This window comes from Camelus dromedarius, chromosome 28 (genome assembly GCF_036321535.1).
Source record: "Camelus dromedarius isolate mCamDro1 chromosome 28, mCamDro1.pat, whole genome shotgun sequence".
NCBI lineage: Eukaryota > Metazoa > Chordata > Mammalia > Artiodactyla > Camelidae > Camelus > Camelus dromedarius.
Genome location: NC_087463.1, coordinates 11,426,780 through 11,443,374, shown reverse-complemented (window position 1 = coordinate 11,443,374; position 16,595 = coordinate 11,426,780). Strand labels below are relative to the sequence as shown.

General features: G+C 36.8%; 1 protein-coding gene across 5 annotated transcripts in view; it reads right to left on the bottom strand.

Moving 5' to 3' along the window:
• Positions 1-16,595, bottom strand: part of DCC (DCC netrin 1 receptor) — a 984,533-nt gene that overhangs the window by 101,943 nt on the left and 865,995 nt on the right. For 4 of the 5 annotated variants that reach the window (XM_064480349.1, XM_031441886.2, XM_064480347.1 and 1 more), the window contains 3 exons: positions 16,210-16,442; positions 10,892-11,030; positions 5,543-5,650 (listed from right to left, as the gene is read on the bottom strand). In XM_064480349.1, the coding sequence (XP_064336419.1) occupies positions 5,543-5,650; positions 10,892-11,030; positions 16,210-16,442 (480 nt within the window). The remainder of the gene's footprint in view (positions 1-5,542; positions 5,651-10,891; positions 11,031-16,209; positions 16,443-16,595) is intronic. The other variant, XM_064480348.1, reaches the window with a different exon arrangement.

Below are 16,595 nucleotides of genomic sequence, written 5' to 3'. Positions count from 1 at the left end.
GTAAGAGCCCCTAAATCTGATTTCTCAGCTGAACTGTACTTGGATTCCTGACCGACAGAAACAGTGAGCTGGCAAATGTGTGTGGTTTGAATCAGCTAAATTTGCGGTGATATATTTACACAGCAACAGGTAACACGACAGGTTAATGGTAACCCCAGTCATCTGCACCCCAGATGGTTTCTGTGTTCAGGTCAAGTCAGGAATCGCTGCTGTGGTTGATTACGTGAACGCTGCATCCTTTGTGGTATTTGCTTGAGATGCTGATGTTGCAGATATGAATGTCTTCAGATGTAGAGGGATGAGGGTAGAAGACCCAGAAAAAGGAGTCTGCAAAATTTGTGAAGGCTGTATGGCTCCTCCCTCTGGTTAACACCAAAACTGGAAGACTATAATTCAAAAAGGATTCTGAAATATTACTGGATGAAGAAGTTGTTTCTGACCAAAGGATGTCTATTCATTTATAACTCAGCTGCCATGATCAACATAAATAAAATCTCCTAATATTCTTTGAGTCAGAGAAGTTTATATTCTTACCCAAAGAACCACACTTACTGAATAGAAGACCTTGGCACTGGGAAATTTTTTTTAGCTTTTATTATGTACATGTCTTATCTCTTCAAAGGAATGAAAACATTCCTTTAGTTCAGGAGTTCTATCTTATATTACTTTCTATTCTTCAAAAAAAAAAAAACCTAATAAAATTGTCTTCACATAATGGGTATTGAAACTCACATATTTAATAAAATCACTTAGCCTGTAAGTATATAACTTTTAAATTCACGACATTTAATGAAACTGTTAAACTTTTCATGGGCTGTTGTAAAGGCATGATGAATCTGGGAGTTTGGATAACTGTGCTCCCATCCAAGTCAGCTACACTTATTGCTGATTTTCTTCATTTACCAAATGAGAATATAATGTTTGCCTTCACTGTCAATTTTTCTGTGTGAAGAGTATTCAATTAAGCATTGAAAAATGAAGGTTCGGGCATCAGGTATGTAAAGTTGAACGTGCAAGCATTAGTTCTGACTCCAAATTGTATTTGAGCAATTTCTTGAAATTTATGAAAAAGCCTGTCATTGGTTGTAAATCTGAGAACTGAGAAGGAGAACAGAAACAAACTATCATTCAAAACTTTAAAATTTGGCCTTAGAGAAACCACACAGCTTCATCTGAATGTGTGAGTTTGTCGTGTTTTGAGGCCATTTAATATGTTACTGAGGCTTTTGCTTTATAGATTTCCATATAACCACACAGGCTGGAACACACTCATTGGTTTCTCACGACCTTTGTGTATCTGTATGCTCTTCCCTCTCTGTCCAAATCTCTGTCATTCTCCATCCTTTGCTCTTACAGTTTTTCCACTTCATTCTTCTCTCTTACCCAACATACTGGCCAAATAATGAAGCATTATGTTCTGTCATAGATTTATCAGTTTACCTCGGCACTCCCACATCAGAATACCACTTGTCTCAATACACATATAAAATGTAGCAGCGTACATCTTTCATTTTGATTCTACTCATACAAACAGGTAGTTGTAATTCCAGAAGCAAACTGTCAGGAAGTTTCCAATCCCAACTCTCCTGGAACTGGTAAGTACTGGGAAGACCAAGATATATGACATGGCCTCTCCCAGCAAGGAAGTTAGCCTAGTGTGGTCAAAAGTCACAGACTTGGATTCCGAGACCTGACCTCAAGTCATAATCCCATACAAGTTTTCCAACCGTGAGCAACTTGCTTAATCTAAGAATGTCTCAATTTTCTTACCCAACAAGAAGTTGCTGTGATAGAATGCATTTTAAGCACTTAACATATCTGAGTATTTCTATTACATTATCTTCTATGTGGTAACTGCTTAGTAAATGCTATGGCTAATATTTATTTATTTTACTTAAAAAATATCTCATTTGGAAGCTGAAACTTCAGCTTCAAGGCAAACAGTGTATTTACTATCAATTCAATGATTATCCTGCTCAGTAAATATTTATTAATTCCTCCTAAGTGCCAAGAATATTGTTACTGGGGAGAAAGCATTGAGCAAAATATGAAACCTGTTCTCCTGGAGCTTTCAGCCCTTAGATTTTAAGCATTCAGATTAGCATTAAGATATTCTTTCGTGATAATATGGAAAAAGGAATGTAAAGGAAGAAGTCAAGATGAGTAAGTTTTTAATTGTTGTAACTGGGGGAAGTGTAGAGTCTTCGAAAAGATGAGAGTAAGAATATTTAGACCTACAATTCCAGTATGAGTATCCAGTTGGGTTCAAAGTCCCAAGGGGTTTTCAGATCCCTATTCTGAGTATAACAGTGCATTATCTGGCCAGTTGTGGTGGTGATAAGCAAAAAAATATAAGGAAGAAGGGGAGTGAGGGGGAGTAGGGAGGAGAAGGAAGTGCCAGTCAGACAGACAAGTGGAAATGCACACTGTGAGGTATGATGCATGTACTCAGAACTCCTTGGGTGGAAATACAGATTGCAGAGACATGAATGCATATTCCCTGCAGTCCTGGCTAAGGAATATATACTTCTCCAGAGAAAGTAAACAAGGGACTAAAAAGATCTGCATTCTGGGAAGTTACACTTAGGGAACAGGTGGAATAAATGTCTGCTAATGAGACCACAGCCTGGAGATGGAAGAAAAGTGGTCAGGCGATTTTACAAAATCCCAAAGAAAAGAGAATTTCAAGGAAGAGGAACTAGATCAGAGTATAAAGAGTGCATCACCTCAGTCATTAGATGGTACGGATAAGGAAACAACCTCTGAAGAGCCGCCTCCCTGTCTATATGTTGGTCCCTGATGCTAAGTAATGTTGGATGCTACGTCTCCTCAGATCAATGCTTCACAAATCTAATTGTACATTAAAGTCACTTGGGGAGCTTTTAAAAAAATACCGCGCTCAGTCCCTCCTCAGACAAATTAAATCATAAATCAGTTGAGCATCACTGGCTTGGACCAGTTGAATACTAATAAGAAGAGCAAAACACGGTGGTACTTCTTGGTGATCTGACTACGCGAGTGTTATTTTCCCCACAAGGCCCTTGACGCTCCATTTCAAAACAGAATAATAGGAGTATATGATCAGAATGCCAAGCATATAGTAAGTGCTTAATTAGTTTGAACCATTTTCTTCTGAAAAATGTCAGTCTAAATTCTTAAGATGCCAGTTTATGGTCGACAAATTTAGGCACTGGAATTATCTGGATCTGTTCCCTTTGTCCTCTTTTTTTGCTTAATCTTTTTGAAATACACATACACACTTATAAATTTATTTATTTTTATAAATTGCTGATCTGAGTTCTGTGCAGAGCACATTCGTGAAATCTTGTCCTAGAATGGATTTCAAATGGGAGTAACAATCACTCACTCGTTTTCAGTGCTCACTGGGCATCAGGTGCTTTTCTCAGTACTTCATTACAGCAATTCTACAAAAGAGGTTCTAACTTCCAAAGTAAGAGTCGGGAGGTGGAATAACATCAGGCATCTCCCTCAGAAGCTTGGGTTTTTGACCACCCTACGCCACTGCCACGTACATGCAGGGACTTAGGGAAAGAAGGAGATACAACGGTAGGACGGGAGCACACCCCTTCACGTGGGCACACGCATGTCCTGCCATAATGGAACTCACACTTTCCTTTGTAATCTCGTAAGAAACTGCGGGTAGAAAATCTGGGCCCTCTGCCTAATGGTCTGGTAGTTTGAGTATTTTATCACTCTATTTTTTGGAAGTAATTTGAATGAAAGAATCAAAATATGCCAGAAACAGAAGTTGTTTTAAGGGTTCTTAGTGTTTGCTCCAAGTTGAACAGAGTCAAAGTATCTCAACTTCATGATCAAAACTTGGTTTTAATAAATGAACTTTAAAGATGAAAGCATATTTACTCCCATACTTTTCCTATTCCACTGTGAGAGAAAGGATTTTTTCATAGTGAGAACTACTGAAATACAACTCTAAATAAAGTATGAGGACATGGTTTCTTATATATGCACTATGAGTTTGGCACACAGAATTTTACTGCTCAGATTAATTTGCATTTCTTTCCATCAAAAAGCGGAATTAAGCTTTTTTTCAGATTTGAAAACACATTGCATTGTTTACATCAACTATTTGATGAGATTTATTTAAACAAGAGTGGAGAATTGGGTAGTTTATGACTTATTTTATCCTTTATCCCCCCCAATTTTTTTTTCATAAGAACCTGTTTTTATTTAGATAACTTGTATTCTATTCTATTTTTTCTTCTTAAATTTATTATCTGTTGATTTACCGTTTGCTTATAAATAACTCTTTATGACATAATAAAAGTCATCCTGAAAACAATTTAAAAAAAACCTATAAAAGCACCAAAAAAAAGAACCAATGAAAACAGATCATAATACTGGGGAGGCGGGGAAAGAAAATCAGAATAAGCCAGCCTTAGTTTTAAAAAGGCTGGCATAGTACAAGTGAGTATGTAAGATTTGGGAGAGATTTTTACCTCCCTCTTCATTTTTCATAGGTATCAGCTCAAATGGAAATTCTGTTTGCTATTACACTAAGAGCAATTTCCGTGAGAAAACAAGTCTTCCACTTAAATTTAAATCACATTTGGAATTTTCACATTATCTTTTCATTTTGTAAAATTCAAAAAGTAACTCCCATGAAGTAAGGATGTCATCTGAACTGTAATTTCCATGCTTATCTCTGCATCACAGAATGACTGACTGACCCTGTTAATTTATAATAGTGCTATCCACACTTGGTCTCAGAAAAGAAGAAACAGGAGTGACTCACACATGTGCCTAACCCAATGGTTCAAGTTAATTAGACTATAATGTACACATTTTTAGTTATACAATATTTTTCATAATAATTATATGCTATGGATACATCTATTAAAAGCCTAAAGTGATCATTTAAATGCAAAATCTCTGATAGAACTCCATTATATTTTTCATACTAAATTAACATTACAGGCTTCTAATGGATGCTTTAATTAGGCATTGATGTTATCAGCAATATTTGGCAAAATAAAATCTGTCACTGTGAAATATTCATTAAGTCCAATTTCTGTCCTTCAATATTAAGTGTTTTCCAGACCTTAGGATTTAAGTAAGTAGCTAAAAGCTACATGAGACACTAAAAACCCTCAGACAAACCTCCTCCCCCTGGTTCCATACAGAAATACATGGTCATTAAGTGTCTTTTGTATTTGATAATTGCCAAACAACCAGCCTCTTTTTAGTCATCTGTGCTCAGAGGCATTCCATTAGAAGGTTGTCCTAATGCTCCACAGAATGAAAAACAAAAGATCTGTACTAATTGAAATACACATCTTTCAGGAAGCAACACCAATGAAATGTGCTTGTGTGCAGACTTGTAGGCGCCATTAGAAGAATTTCAAGGTCAGCGAGGGGCAAGAAGAGACAATCAGAAAGGGTCAGGAGTCAGCTGAGATGCTGGGACAGAAAACTGAATACATAAAAGGCAGGAGCAGTGCGCAGGAGGGAAGCAATCACAGGCCAAGCAGAGCAACGCAGGGAAGGGAGCTGAGACGCCTACCGGTAATTTTCCCATTGGCTTCCAAGGGAGGCTGCCAGCTCACAATGACAGTGCGAGGCTTCCCTTCTCGAGTAATGACTGTCAGATCCTTGGGAGCAGAGGTCGGGGCTGTGAGATGAAACAGAGACATGGCCTTGTCATTGGACGTGAAAGAAAACAGACATTTATGGGACTTCCAATCATGATGTGGACACTCGGAATCTACCATGCAGTGTTATCAGGCTTATTTTACCATGGACAGTTGATTTCAGGCATTTGGATTAAATAGGCAAACAAACAAAAATACAGAAATTAATGTTTCTCCATGGAAGTTAATTGAATTTCAAAGGTGTGAATATAGAGAGGAGAGTAAGATCTGTGTGATTTTAGAGAAGAAAAGTGTGTAACGGGTCTTTTCAAAGGAGTGCCACGCTAAAAATGTAAGAACCGCTAAAAGAACGAAGAAACGCACAGGTACTTAGTGAGATTGATGGCTACATGTCTCCAAGAGACAAAATTCTGTTACAACTGTAGGACTTATAGATGAAAAATCACCTAATTCTACTTTTCCTTAACAGCCGGAAAAAAAAAAAAAAAAAGGAATTTAAATGCAAGCCAAAACATCTTGCTTAAGTAACATACTAATTATCTCCTAACAAAAGGCAAAAAATACTTGAAATTAGAAAAGATAAGGAATCTGTGAGGGTCTTAGTATCCACCTGCCATGGAGTAAGGTTGCAATAAACCCTGTCTTGTTTAGACCTACTTTTCCCACATACTGTTTAAGAGGAACATAATTGGTCACCCTCAAAATATGCCTCTTTGGCATAAGATTGATCTTAGGCTGATTATTTTTAAGAAAGAGCAGACAAAGAAGTTCTGAAAACTGAGTAGAAATTACCCTTTTATAAAAAAGAAATTTATGTTTATAAGGGTGTCTCTCTCTCTCTCTGTACCAGGAAGAGAAAGATGACAAAATCTCTAGAATTTTCTTACCAGTGGAGAAGGCAGAGACTTAAATGTACATCACAGTCATACCCTTGTGGACTGTGATTTGCCTGAAAACTTCCCATTCCTGGATCCTCACCCCACAGCATCTTTTGCCTTTAGCTGAAGATAGTATTTAAAATGATGGTTTGGGCCCTTTTAGGGAATTATTGTTTTCCTGGGTATCTCCCATGTATATAGAAGGTATATATATGATCAAGCTTCTGTTTTTCTCCTGTTAATCTTTTATTACAGGGGGTTCAGCCCAGAACCTGGAAGGGTAAAAGAAAAATAAATTTTCTTCTCCTCTATTCTGCTCAACAAAATTTTAATTATACTATAAAGATGGCAGCAAACTGGCCAAGCCAGTCCAGTATCTTTCAGGCTTTCCTTGACCTGCTTTCTTACTCTCTATGCATTGAAGTCCAGCTAGTTTTCCTTCTAGGTGGCTCACGATGCCCAAGTCCACTATCCATCATCGTTTTCAGTTACTCTAAATTTGACACAGGCAATTTTGCAGGACATATATAAGTTCTGCGGTTGGGTTCTGGAGGAATTTCCTGATCTCTGCACAAAGGTTCTTGTGTATTATAAGAGAGGTACAACGAGGTCTGAATTCTGAATTCCATCTTGACTCTTAAAATACTCTTTGGTCTTCTGTTGAATGTTCAGGGCAGAATCTGAGTGTTATCAACACTCTATTTCCAGCTTCTCTTCCCGAATAGAATTCCAAATAGAGGGACACCAAACATTCCCATCTATCATACCATTTTATTTCCAACACCCTGATTCTCAAAGTCACTAGGATTCCAGGTTTAACCAAAGCTGCAACTAATTGTGATATCCTGACAAAGTACTTAATATATTCTTTTTTTTTTTTTTTAAAGAGGGGGCACAGGATGAGACGGAAGAAGGCAACACAGCAGAAAAGGGAGGAGGAGGAGAAAAAAAGGTCTAATGTAGTTGGCCTCTGAGACTGTATATTAAGCTATAGTTTAATACACACTTTTTAATGAAAAGAGAACAAGAATATCCTCGCAAAAACCAAAGATCTATAATAGAAAAACACTGAAGAGACAATGTTATCTTAGAAGGATTATTCTTGTAAAAAGCTCATTCAAGATATTTTCTAAGCCACAGATAGGAAGGTAATATATAGCCACAAACCGGCTTAGATTATTATAACAAACATAGGAAGAAATTATCCAATTTTGGAAGTAATGAAAGATCTGTCTTTTTAACTAGTGGGAATAATCTTTTTTTTTAATGTGTTCAAATTAAAATTGATGCTTATTTAGAAAACAAATGATGATGATTAGACTGCTTCACTGAATCTAGATTGAGATTCAAAAAAATATATAAAATGACTCCAATTTTAGATAGCAAAATAATTCACTGAAGAATTGGTTATTTTTCAAAAAAAACAAAAAAACAAAACAAAAAAACCCCACACAAAAGACAACCTAACAACTAATCTATTTTAGGTGCTGCACAAATTTTTCTTTTTCCTCAAGCCACGTAACTGTTGGCGAATAGAGATGCTGGTATTGCAATCAACAGCTTAGATGTTTAGGATTATCATATGAACTGTACACTGTTCCCTCATATTTGGAAAATTGCCCTAACAACTTCAATGATCCCCTAAGTCAAGTACAAGATCTCTGGTCTGCTCTTCTCCAATCTCGTGGATTTTCCTGAAATAATCTTTTATAAATTCTTAACCATCCTCTTTGAATTAAGTGTGGATAAATAAAAATGAATAATAATACCAGGTCCTGTAGGATTTATCCTCTTATTTTCTTACACAGCCTTGTTTCCCCTTGCTGTCCATGAATATCATGCTCCAGTCACCCTGAACCATTCATAAGTGTCTCTTAAAAACATCCTTTAGATACTTGCTTGTGTAGTTTTATTTATACATGGTACTCCTTTCCTTTGAAAGGCCCTGGAACGGGTACCTGATGATCCACCCAGCCACTGCTCAAGCATTATTTCATTTGCGAAACCTTCCCTGATTTCTCCAGACAGCATTTGTAGTTGGATCTATTTGCTCTGATTCCAACTTGCCCAAAATTCTATGACTGTATTTTCCTGTTACTTCAAGATTGTTTCTAAAATATCTTTCTTATGTATTAGATTATAATTCTCTCAAAGATATAGACTGTATTCTCTTTATCTTTTCTACTAAGTCCTCCTATCTCAGGATCTGACAGTCAAAATGTACCTTACTGGAAACCAGTAATTAATATCTCAGACAACTGGACATGGCACCACCCTCTACTTTGTTTCTCAAATGACTTTTTCCATGCTTCACTTTCTTTGTTAGGTGTACGAGTGGAAGGTAACATTCAAGATTTAGAAGATTTCCAACCATGGAAACTGTATTCAGCATTTGTTTTGGGACTGCTCAACATCCCATCCCTTCCTCTTCATTTAGAGTAACACTTGGCTCCTTTTTCCTTTGGGAACAAGCTCTCCTCTGTCACGTGAACTGGGCAGCAACAACAAATAGGACTTTCATGACCTTCAACTCACTCTCTTTAGCTACATTACTCTCTTTTCTAGGAAACTGAATGTTATACAAGAAAGGAAAACACATGGAGTCAAACCACTGTGATTGTAACATCTTGAAAGGAGAGTCCGATAGTTTCTCATCTCTAAAGCCTGGGAATACTGCTGGCTCTTGTTCCTTTCCAACACTTCATTATTTCAGGTGTCCTTCCAACCATTTTTATTTTACTTAAGTTAACTAGAGTTCAAGAATTTGTCAGCTGCTATTACTTTTATCATGAGCAATTTCAGCACAAGTGCATAACAATGCAGACCCCTATAGTCTTGATATTACTATAGAATTAGAAGCAAACTCTAGAGTTATTTCATGCACGTCATTTCCTTCTCACACTTATAAAATCTGCAGACACTTGTGAATTACTTCTTGCTCCTCACCATCACCCAGGGATCTTATCCACATGCTATTTACACCTCTGTCCAGATCATTACCTGTTTTGACAATTGCCCTTCCTACTAACCACATCTCTAAAAGTTAATATCTTTTGTCAGCAATGGGTCTCACCATTGACGTCCCTACAAGGGTAGGCAGTTGATGAGAAATCAACTGGGAGTATTTATCAAGCCAGGTGTCAGTGTGCATTTATGTTTATGACATGGAAAAACTGAATGAATTTCCTTGCTTTCAAGAGGAAATTACTACTCCTTCTCTTTACTCAGAGAAGACCAAATGTCTTACTGGTTTATATTTAACTCCTTTCATTTCCTTTTAAATAAAAAGAAAGATCAGGGCCTTTATTCTCCCCATAGTACATAACTCATTCAGCTTACCCTGCTCTCCCTAAGAAGCTATGAACACTAGCATCCAGGGCACAATCCTAAGAGAAAGAACTGATGTATTAATAAATAAATAAATAAATAAATTAATTAAAAGAATTAAGGTAATAATTTAATATGTAAACATGTAAACTAGAAGAAGAGGATGTTGAAATTAAATCAAACAACCTAGAAAACTTCCTATAGAAAGAAATATCCACAAAATTGCAAAAATATTCGCAATGAACTCTCTGAGTTAAGGTAGTAGCCTGAAATAAAAATTAGAACTGTGGGACAGTTCTAGTGGGAAAAAAAATTCAACTTACACAGATAAAAATTTTATTGGCATATTTAAAAAAAATCTGGAAATGAGTGGTATCGTTTACCCCCAAATATTATACAATGCCGTGAAAGCAATCAAAAAAGCATGTTAAATCCTATTTTCTTCAGATGTTGGATTTCTGTGAACTATAAATGCCAAGTGCACTGCATGCCTACTAAGGTTATAAACTCAACATTTATGACCCGTAGTAAATGTGACTGGAAAAATTTACAGCAGATTGCATTTACTCTAGATTTGAGCTATTTCCAAATGCATGAAAGTTTTCCATTGTTATTTCCACCCAGAAAACTCTTCCCCAGCCACCGGAGGTTATTCAGAATAAGCATCCAGGAGACAGTAGTTGTAATGCGATGTTCCATTCTGTATCTAATTTCTTTCCAAAAAAGTAAATACCTCTTGCATCTACTGATCAAAGACACAGATGCTTTGGACAGAGTAAGATATCTTTCCTTACATGTACTGAAAAGAAGATTTATGTATTATCTCCTAAATTAATGTCCAGAGTAAAATCAGATTACTTAGTCCACTGGGGACTCTTTTCTTCTTATCTAGAGTGGAGAGGATAAGTTAGGTATAAAAGTGCTGTGAACTACAAAGTATAAAATATCCTATGTAAGACAAAGTGTGATTTAGACATCGCAGTGCACACCTGTTCCTCGGAACCTAGGAAACACCATTACCAAATATCAAGAGTAGAAATTTTGTTCTTCACCTACCTGCTTCATACGTGGTGGCATGCGCAGTCATGCTCCATGTGCTTGACCTTCTGTTTTTTGTCACCATGACCGAGAACTCATACATGGTGTTTGGTTTGAGGCCTGTTGCTGTGTAGCTAAGAGATGTTGTGTCTTCTGACTAAACCAGTGGGAAAGAAGAAAAGAGAAAAAAAAAATGAACTCTATCAACCTGGTAAATCAAGACACACAAGAAGACTATCAAAAGCCAACAAAAAGGGAACTGATTTCCAAACAGCGAAGGCCTAGGACACAACACTGACTTTATTTCCTTTCTGTAACCAGTTTACACTGGCCAATTGTACATCTAAAACATAATCGATAAAACCAGGTGTTATGCTGTTCAAAGGGGCAGAGAGCTGATAAATTTTCCCAAGTGAGGCAATAACCATGGAGACAGGACCAATTCCGCTTTCTTTTGTCAGTTCCATTTTTAAGGTTATCTGCACTGACTTTAACTTCAATTTATTTCTAATAATCAGAATTGTTTTTTTTCAGAGGGTTTAATATTATATATTTTATAAAGACTGTTATGACTATTTTCCAGTGGTAATAAAATTAATTTTTAGAGTTCCACTGCGCATGAGTTTTTTAAAAAAGGTTTTATGATACAAACTTCTAGTGATTCCAGAATCTGTATAGCTGTTATAAAGAAAAGGGGCAAAAACAATATTGTGTCCTGTGGTTTTATTTCTTTGTGCACAGGTCACGTTAAATACACATTGAAGTATGGTCACTGGAGCAGTTGATCAGGAAGAGAACAAATCGGATAATCATTAAAAGATTACATTAGTGTTAGGATTCTTTGTCTTTTAAACAACAGGTTAAGGATATTTTAGTAGAAATTATCTGTCTTTATTGCTTACTCAAAAGATCAAAATGGTAATAAAGAAAAAAAAACAGGTTAAAGTGTATTTTCCATATGATCCGGCAAATTTAAAACTATTTATGATTCATAAATATCAAGTTATGCTTGTTATTTAGATCTTGATCTTTTTCCAAAGTTAAATTTTTACTTTTCAATTTGTTACATTTTCTTATATATCTGTATCTAGAAAATTAAAGCTTTTTGTCCCCACCTGTGTCATACCTCCGTCTCCTCCCTTGGCTACTCTGGTGTGGTATATCTTTTTTATTCTATTATGAATCCTTCTTAGATTATAGCTATGAAAATCCTACATTTCATTAGAAAACCAAATAAATATTTAACTGTACTAATAACATTTCGATGATGTGCCCATCCGTCCTATTAAAGTGATGACCTCATAAACATTTATCAGAAGCTCTTCTTAAAAATAGCTATAAAAATGTCTGCCCTAAATTAATGTAAAAATACTTTGTAGGCTCAGTAAGATGGAATCCCATCAAATACAACATGAAACAGGCAGCTAGTATCTGGCATGCTGATATATAGCTTCCAACCTCGCCTGCCTTTCCTATCACGAACCTCTTAGAAGCAGAAATAAGGGGAGAAAGATTCCAACCAGGAGGAAAGGATCATACTTTGATACAACTAATCTCTTTTAGCATAGACACAAGTGGCATTTGGAAGACAGCTAAGCAGTATTGTCCTCATCTGTATTCTTGAATGACACACTTGCCTTTTATAAATACCATGGATTCACTGAGTTTTCTCAGGAACAGCAGGCAAGGTTACTTTCTCTAATAAATCATTAGCCTAGAAGCACTTTGGAAAATCATGGCTATTTGTGTGTGTGTGTGTGTGTGTTGTGTGTGTGTGTGTGAGAGAGAGACAGGGAGAGAGAGAACGTGAGCAGAATACCATCCCAGGTACTACCTCGCTGAACCTCAGTTTCTTCCTCTATAAAATGGAAATAACCATAACACAGACCTGATAGTGCTACTTAAAGTGTGAAATAAGCCAAGGAAAACATAGTGTCTGGCTCAGAGTAAGTGTTAAATAAATGTGAGCTACAATATTTCATGCATTGTCTAATGTGATACATAGGCATTATATATGTGTGAGATATATATATGCACACACCCATATATACATATATGGCATTTTAGGCATGCGATAAATTCTCTGTTGAGTTGTAAGCATCTTGAGGGCTGGCTGAGACTAAGTCTTGCACAACTTTGTGTCTCCTGTAATAACCATGTTATATATGGTAAGCACTGGACAGTAGTAAATGAATGCATTTTGAATGGAGATCCATAGAAAACATCAAGTGATTCATCACTTGAGAAGAAAATAAATTATAGGACATTTCTTCATTTGATAAGGCAAGTCAATATAGAGTTTTGGACAATCAAAATAGGAATGTCTGGATGATGGCTTGAGGTAGGACGTGGGAAGAGGCCTGGAAAATGCCATCAGGTCATCTGAGTTCCAGCTCTAGCTTCGTGGGGAATTTTTGACAAGTTATACAATCTACCTAAGTCTTCATGAAGATCGCTATGTGCATACTTAGCTATGAAGAATCTTACTCATTCTTCTTACAGTAGGTACAAATATCCCAACCGCATAGATGAGAAAAATGAGGTTGAACAAGTTAAGTGATGTGACAGGCTCTAGCCAAGCCAACTCTTGGGCCCCAGTCATTTGACTCCATGTATGACTTCTCCCTCTGTGTCTTGTGGATGCTCTGCCCAGCTTATAAAGCTGTAGTGGGCAATGCAAGGAAGAAACATTTATGACAGTGGTTTGAAAAGTTCCAAATGCAAAACCAAAGCATTCTATTGCTATATTTGTAAAATTTAAGTTCATTATATGTCTTTGTAGTAGACTGGATACATTCCATGTTTATCCTCACTCTCCAACTTACCCAACTCTTCCTCTCTAACCCTTCTTCTCAGGGTGTGGGTGTAGAGCGTGCATGTGTGAGAAGGGGGATGGAATGTAAGTCACTGAATGTCTTAGGTCAGGGAAGATGTTGGGGAGAGAAACAGTTAAAATATTTTTTTCTATTCTCAAACTTCAATTCGTGAGAAATCAGCCTCTCCTGACAGAGGATGGTTTGGGGTTGAGTCTCACTTTGTAGGCATTCTTTGTGAGTCTCAAGAATCCTTTGTCTGTTCTATTAACTATTCAGCTGAAATAATCTGCCTCCAGAAATTTTGGAATTCAAACCATTTTGCAGAGAACAATCATTGTCCTTCAGGACGTTTCACATACTGGCAAGATACCCATGGCTGTTCTGTGTAATGAATGCGTCTACAAAGTACAGCAATTATGAGCATAACATTTTTAAAGTGGTCTTTTAAAAGTAAACTTAGAATTGGGTAATCTCTATATAAAGACTTTTTTTTAATGCTCTCATATGGTTCATTGGTTGCCTTATCTGATAATGTTGTCTTTACAGTTCTGCTGAGTCTTAAATCTAATACTGAAAGGAGATGGATAGGATGCTTACAACGTATCTCCTATCAACAGTACTATTTGGACTTGCTTGAAGAGTTTTTCCAAACACCTGACTTGCAGAGCAGCAGAACCAAAGAAAACTGTTTTTTAAATGGTCTCAACTAAAAACTGATACATGATGAAATGTGAATTTTATGCCACTTAACGGTGGAATGAGACTAAAAGCAGATCCAGAATGGCTAGAGGGAAAAAGAGGCAGACTTACAAAATTATTGGTGGGGTTCTGCTTTAACTCCAGGGTCTTTGGAGGCAGGAAATTCCCAAAGGGTATTTTAATCCCCCACATCACCACTGGCTCAAGGCTGGCTTCAGCAAGACGGCCGTTTAGTGGAAATAAGGTTGGATAAAGTATTAGGAGATTCAGATTCTCCCTGAGAGCTACCCTGGTCGAGCGGTAAAGAGAAAAGGAGTATGAAGACTCTGGGAGCCAGGGCTGAACCACTGGCTCCTTTGTTGTTGGTAACATCTATGCTCTTTCTTCCTTCCAGCTTTATTGAGAGATAACTGACATACAGCACCGTGTAAGTTTAAGGTGTACAGCATAACGATTTGACTTACATACAGCACAAAATGATTACCAGAACAAGTTCAGTCATCTAAACCATCATCTCATATGGATACAAAGTTAAATAGAAAAAAACTTCTTCCTTGAGATGAGAACTCCCAGGATTTATATTCTTAGCATTCATATATGACATACCTCAGTGTTAATTATATTCATCATGTTGTATGATGAATACACATCCTTAGTACTTATTTTATAACTGGAAACTTGTACCTTTTGACTGCCTTTATCCAATTCTCCTTCCTCCCAGCGAATTCTCCCTCTCGCCCTTTACAGTTTTATTTTTAAAGCTACTTTCTTCATCTCAAATCATCATCTTGTGAAGCTTTATATTTTAAATGTGTTTTCATATATTACCTCACTTGAATAAGTTATGAAATCTCTGAAGCACATGTGTAGAGCTGAGAGTATTATGTACATATTCCAAAATTATAAATAGTAATGTTAAGTATACAAAGTAACAACAACTAAGCCACATTAAACTGCCTCTATGATCTAGCGCAGTTCCAGGTATATGGCAGGTGCTTAATAATTACTCAGTGATCTCATTGTAGTCTACATTTGTGTACTGTTTATATACACTAACATGTGGCAGGCTTAGGAGGTAACGGAATTGTCCCAGCATACAAATAACTATTTGTTGGAGTTTCTGAGCTGAGGCTGATAGAGATTTGAAAGCAGAAATGGCAGTGCCTCAAATGTGTATCTCTAAGGAGCTCTTGGGTGGGGGGGTTGTGAGCTAACTCAGTAACAGGACTGGAAAAAGGGAACTTGTTTAATTTGTATCAGTTAAAGGAGAGTGTGTGTTGAGAATATTATTTACTACATGCGGCTCAAACTACATGTTTTGAGGCTAAACAAGAAAATAGATGCTAGTGGCTTAGAGTGTTTTCATCATCTAAGGATGGTTTAAAATTTTCAAGTTATGCATTCCCATTCATATTCACTGTAAGATGGGTCTCTGTAACATTAATAGGGTTGCCTTTGGCATAAATCTAGATTCCAAACGAAAAGAAAAACACCAAAATCTATCCAAGAAATTAATATGGAGCCCTGCTATTTTCAAAAGAAAATGACATTCCCTTGTACAGAATCAAATTATTTATACAAACCCAGCATCTGGCGGAATTCAAATATTTTGTAGCTCTTGACATTTTTCTATCTTGCCTTAGAATTGTTTCCTAAGACATGATAATTCCATGCTAATTTTAAAAACTAAGTTATTTAAGTGTTTTGTTTTCCATTTCATGTCACTGCAGCAAAATGACTCAGGACAGTCCAGAAAGCATTGAAAATAATGTATTAAAACAGACAACAGTTTAAGTTTCATACTATCAATGAGAACTTCACCTTGTATTTCGCATTTGCAGAAAAGCTGGTCCTCCACCGGACAGTGTAAAGTCGCACTTCGGACGTTTTTTGGTTCTTAGGGACAGAGTTGTCTGCCCAGCTGACCCTCACGGCATCGTGGGTAAGAGCCACAGCCTGTACACCTACTGGTGGGAGCATGGGGGTGGAGACATCTGGGACCGAGGTGGGGAAATCATCAAGCAAAGGATAATAATCAACTGGGTCAGTGGGATCTGGGTTCAAAAAACCCGCCAAATGAAACAAACAAATAAATACATAAATAAAAGAGTTAAAAAAATAAACATCAGTGGTCACACATCACAATGAGTTAAATGCATGGCAATAATGATGAAAGGGAACATGAGAAGAACAGAAAAAAATACAAT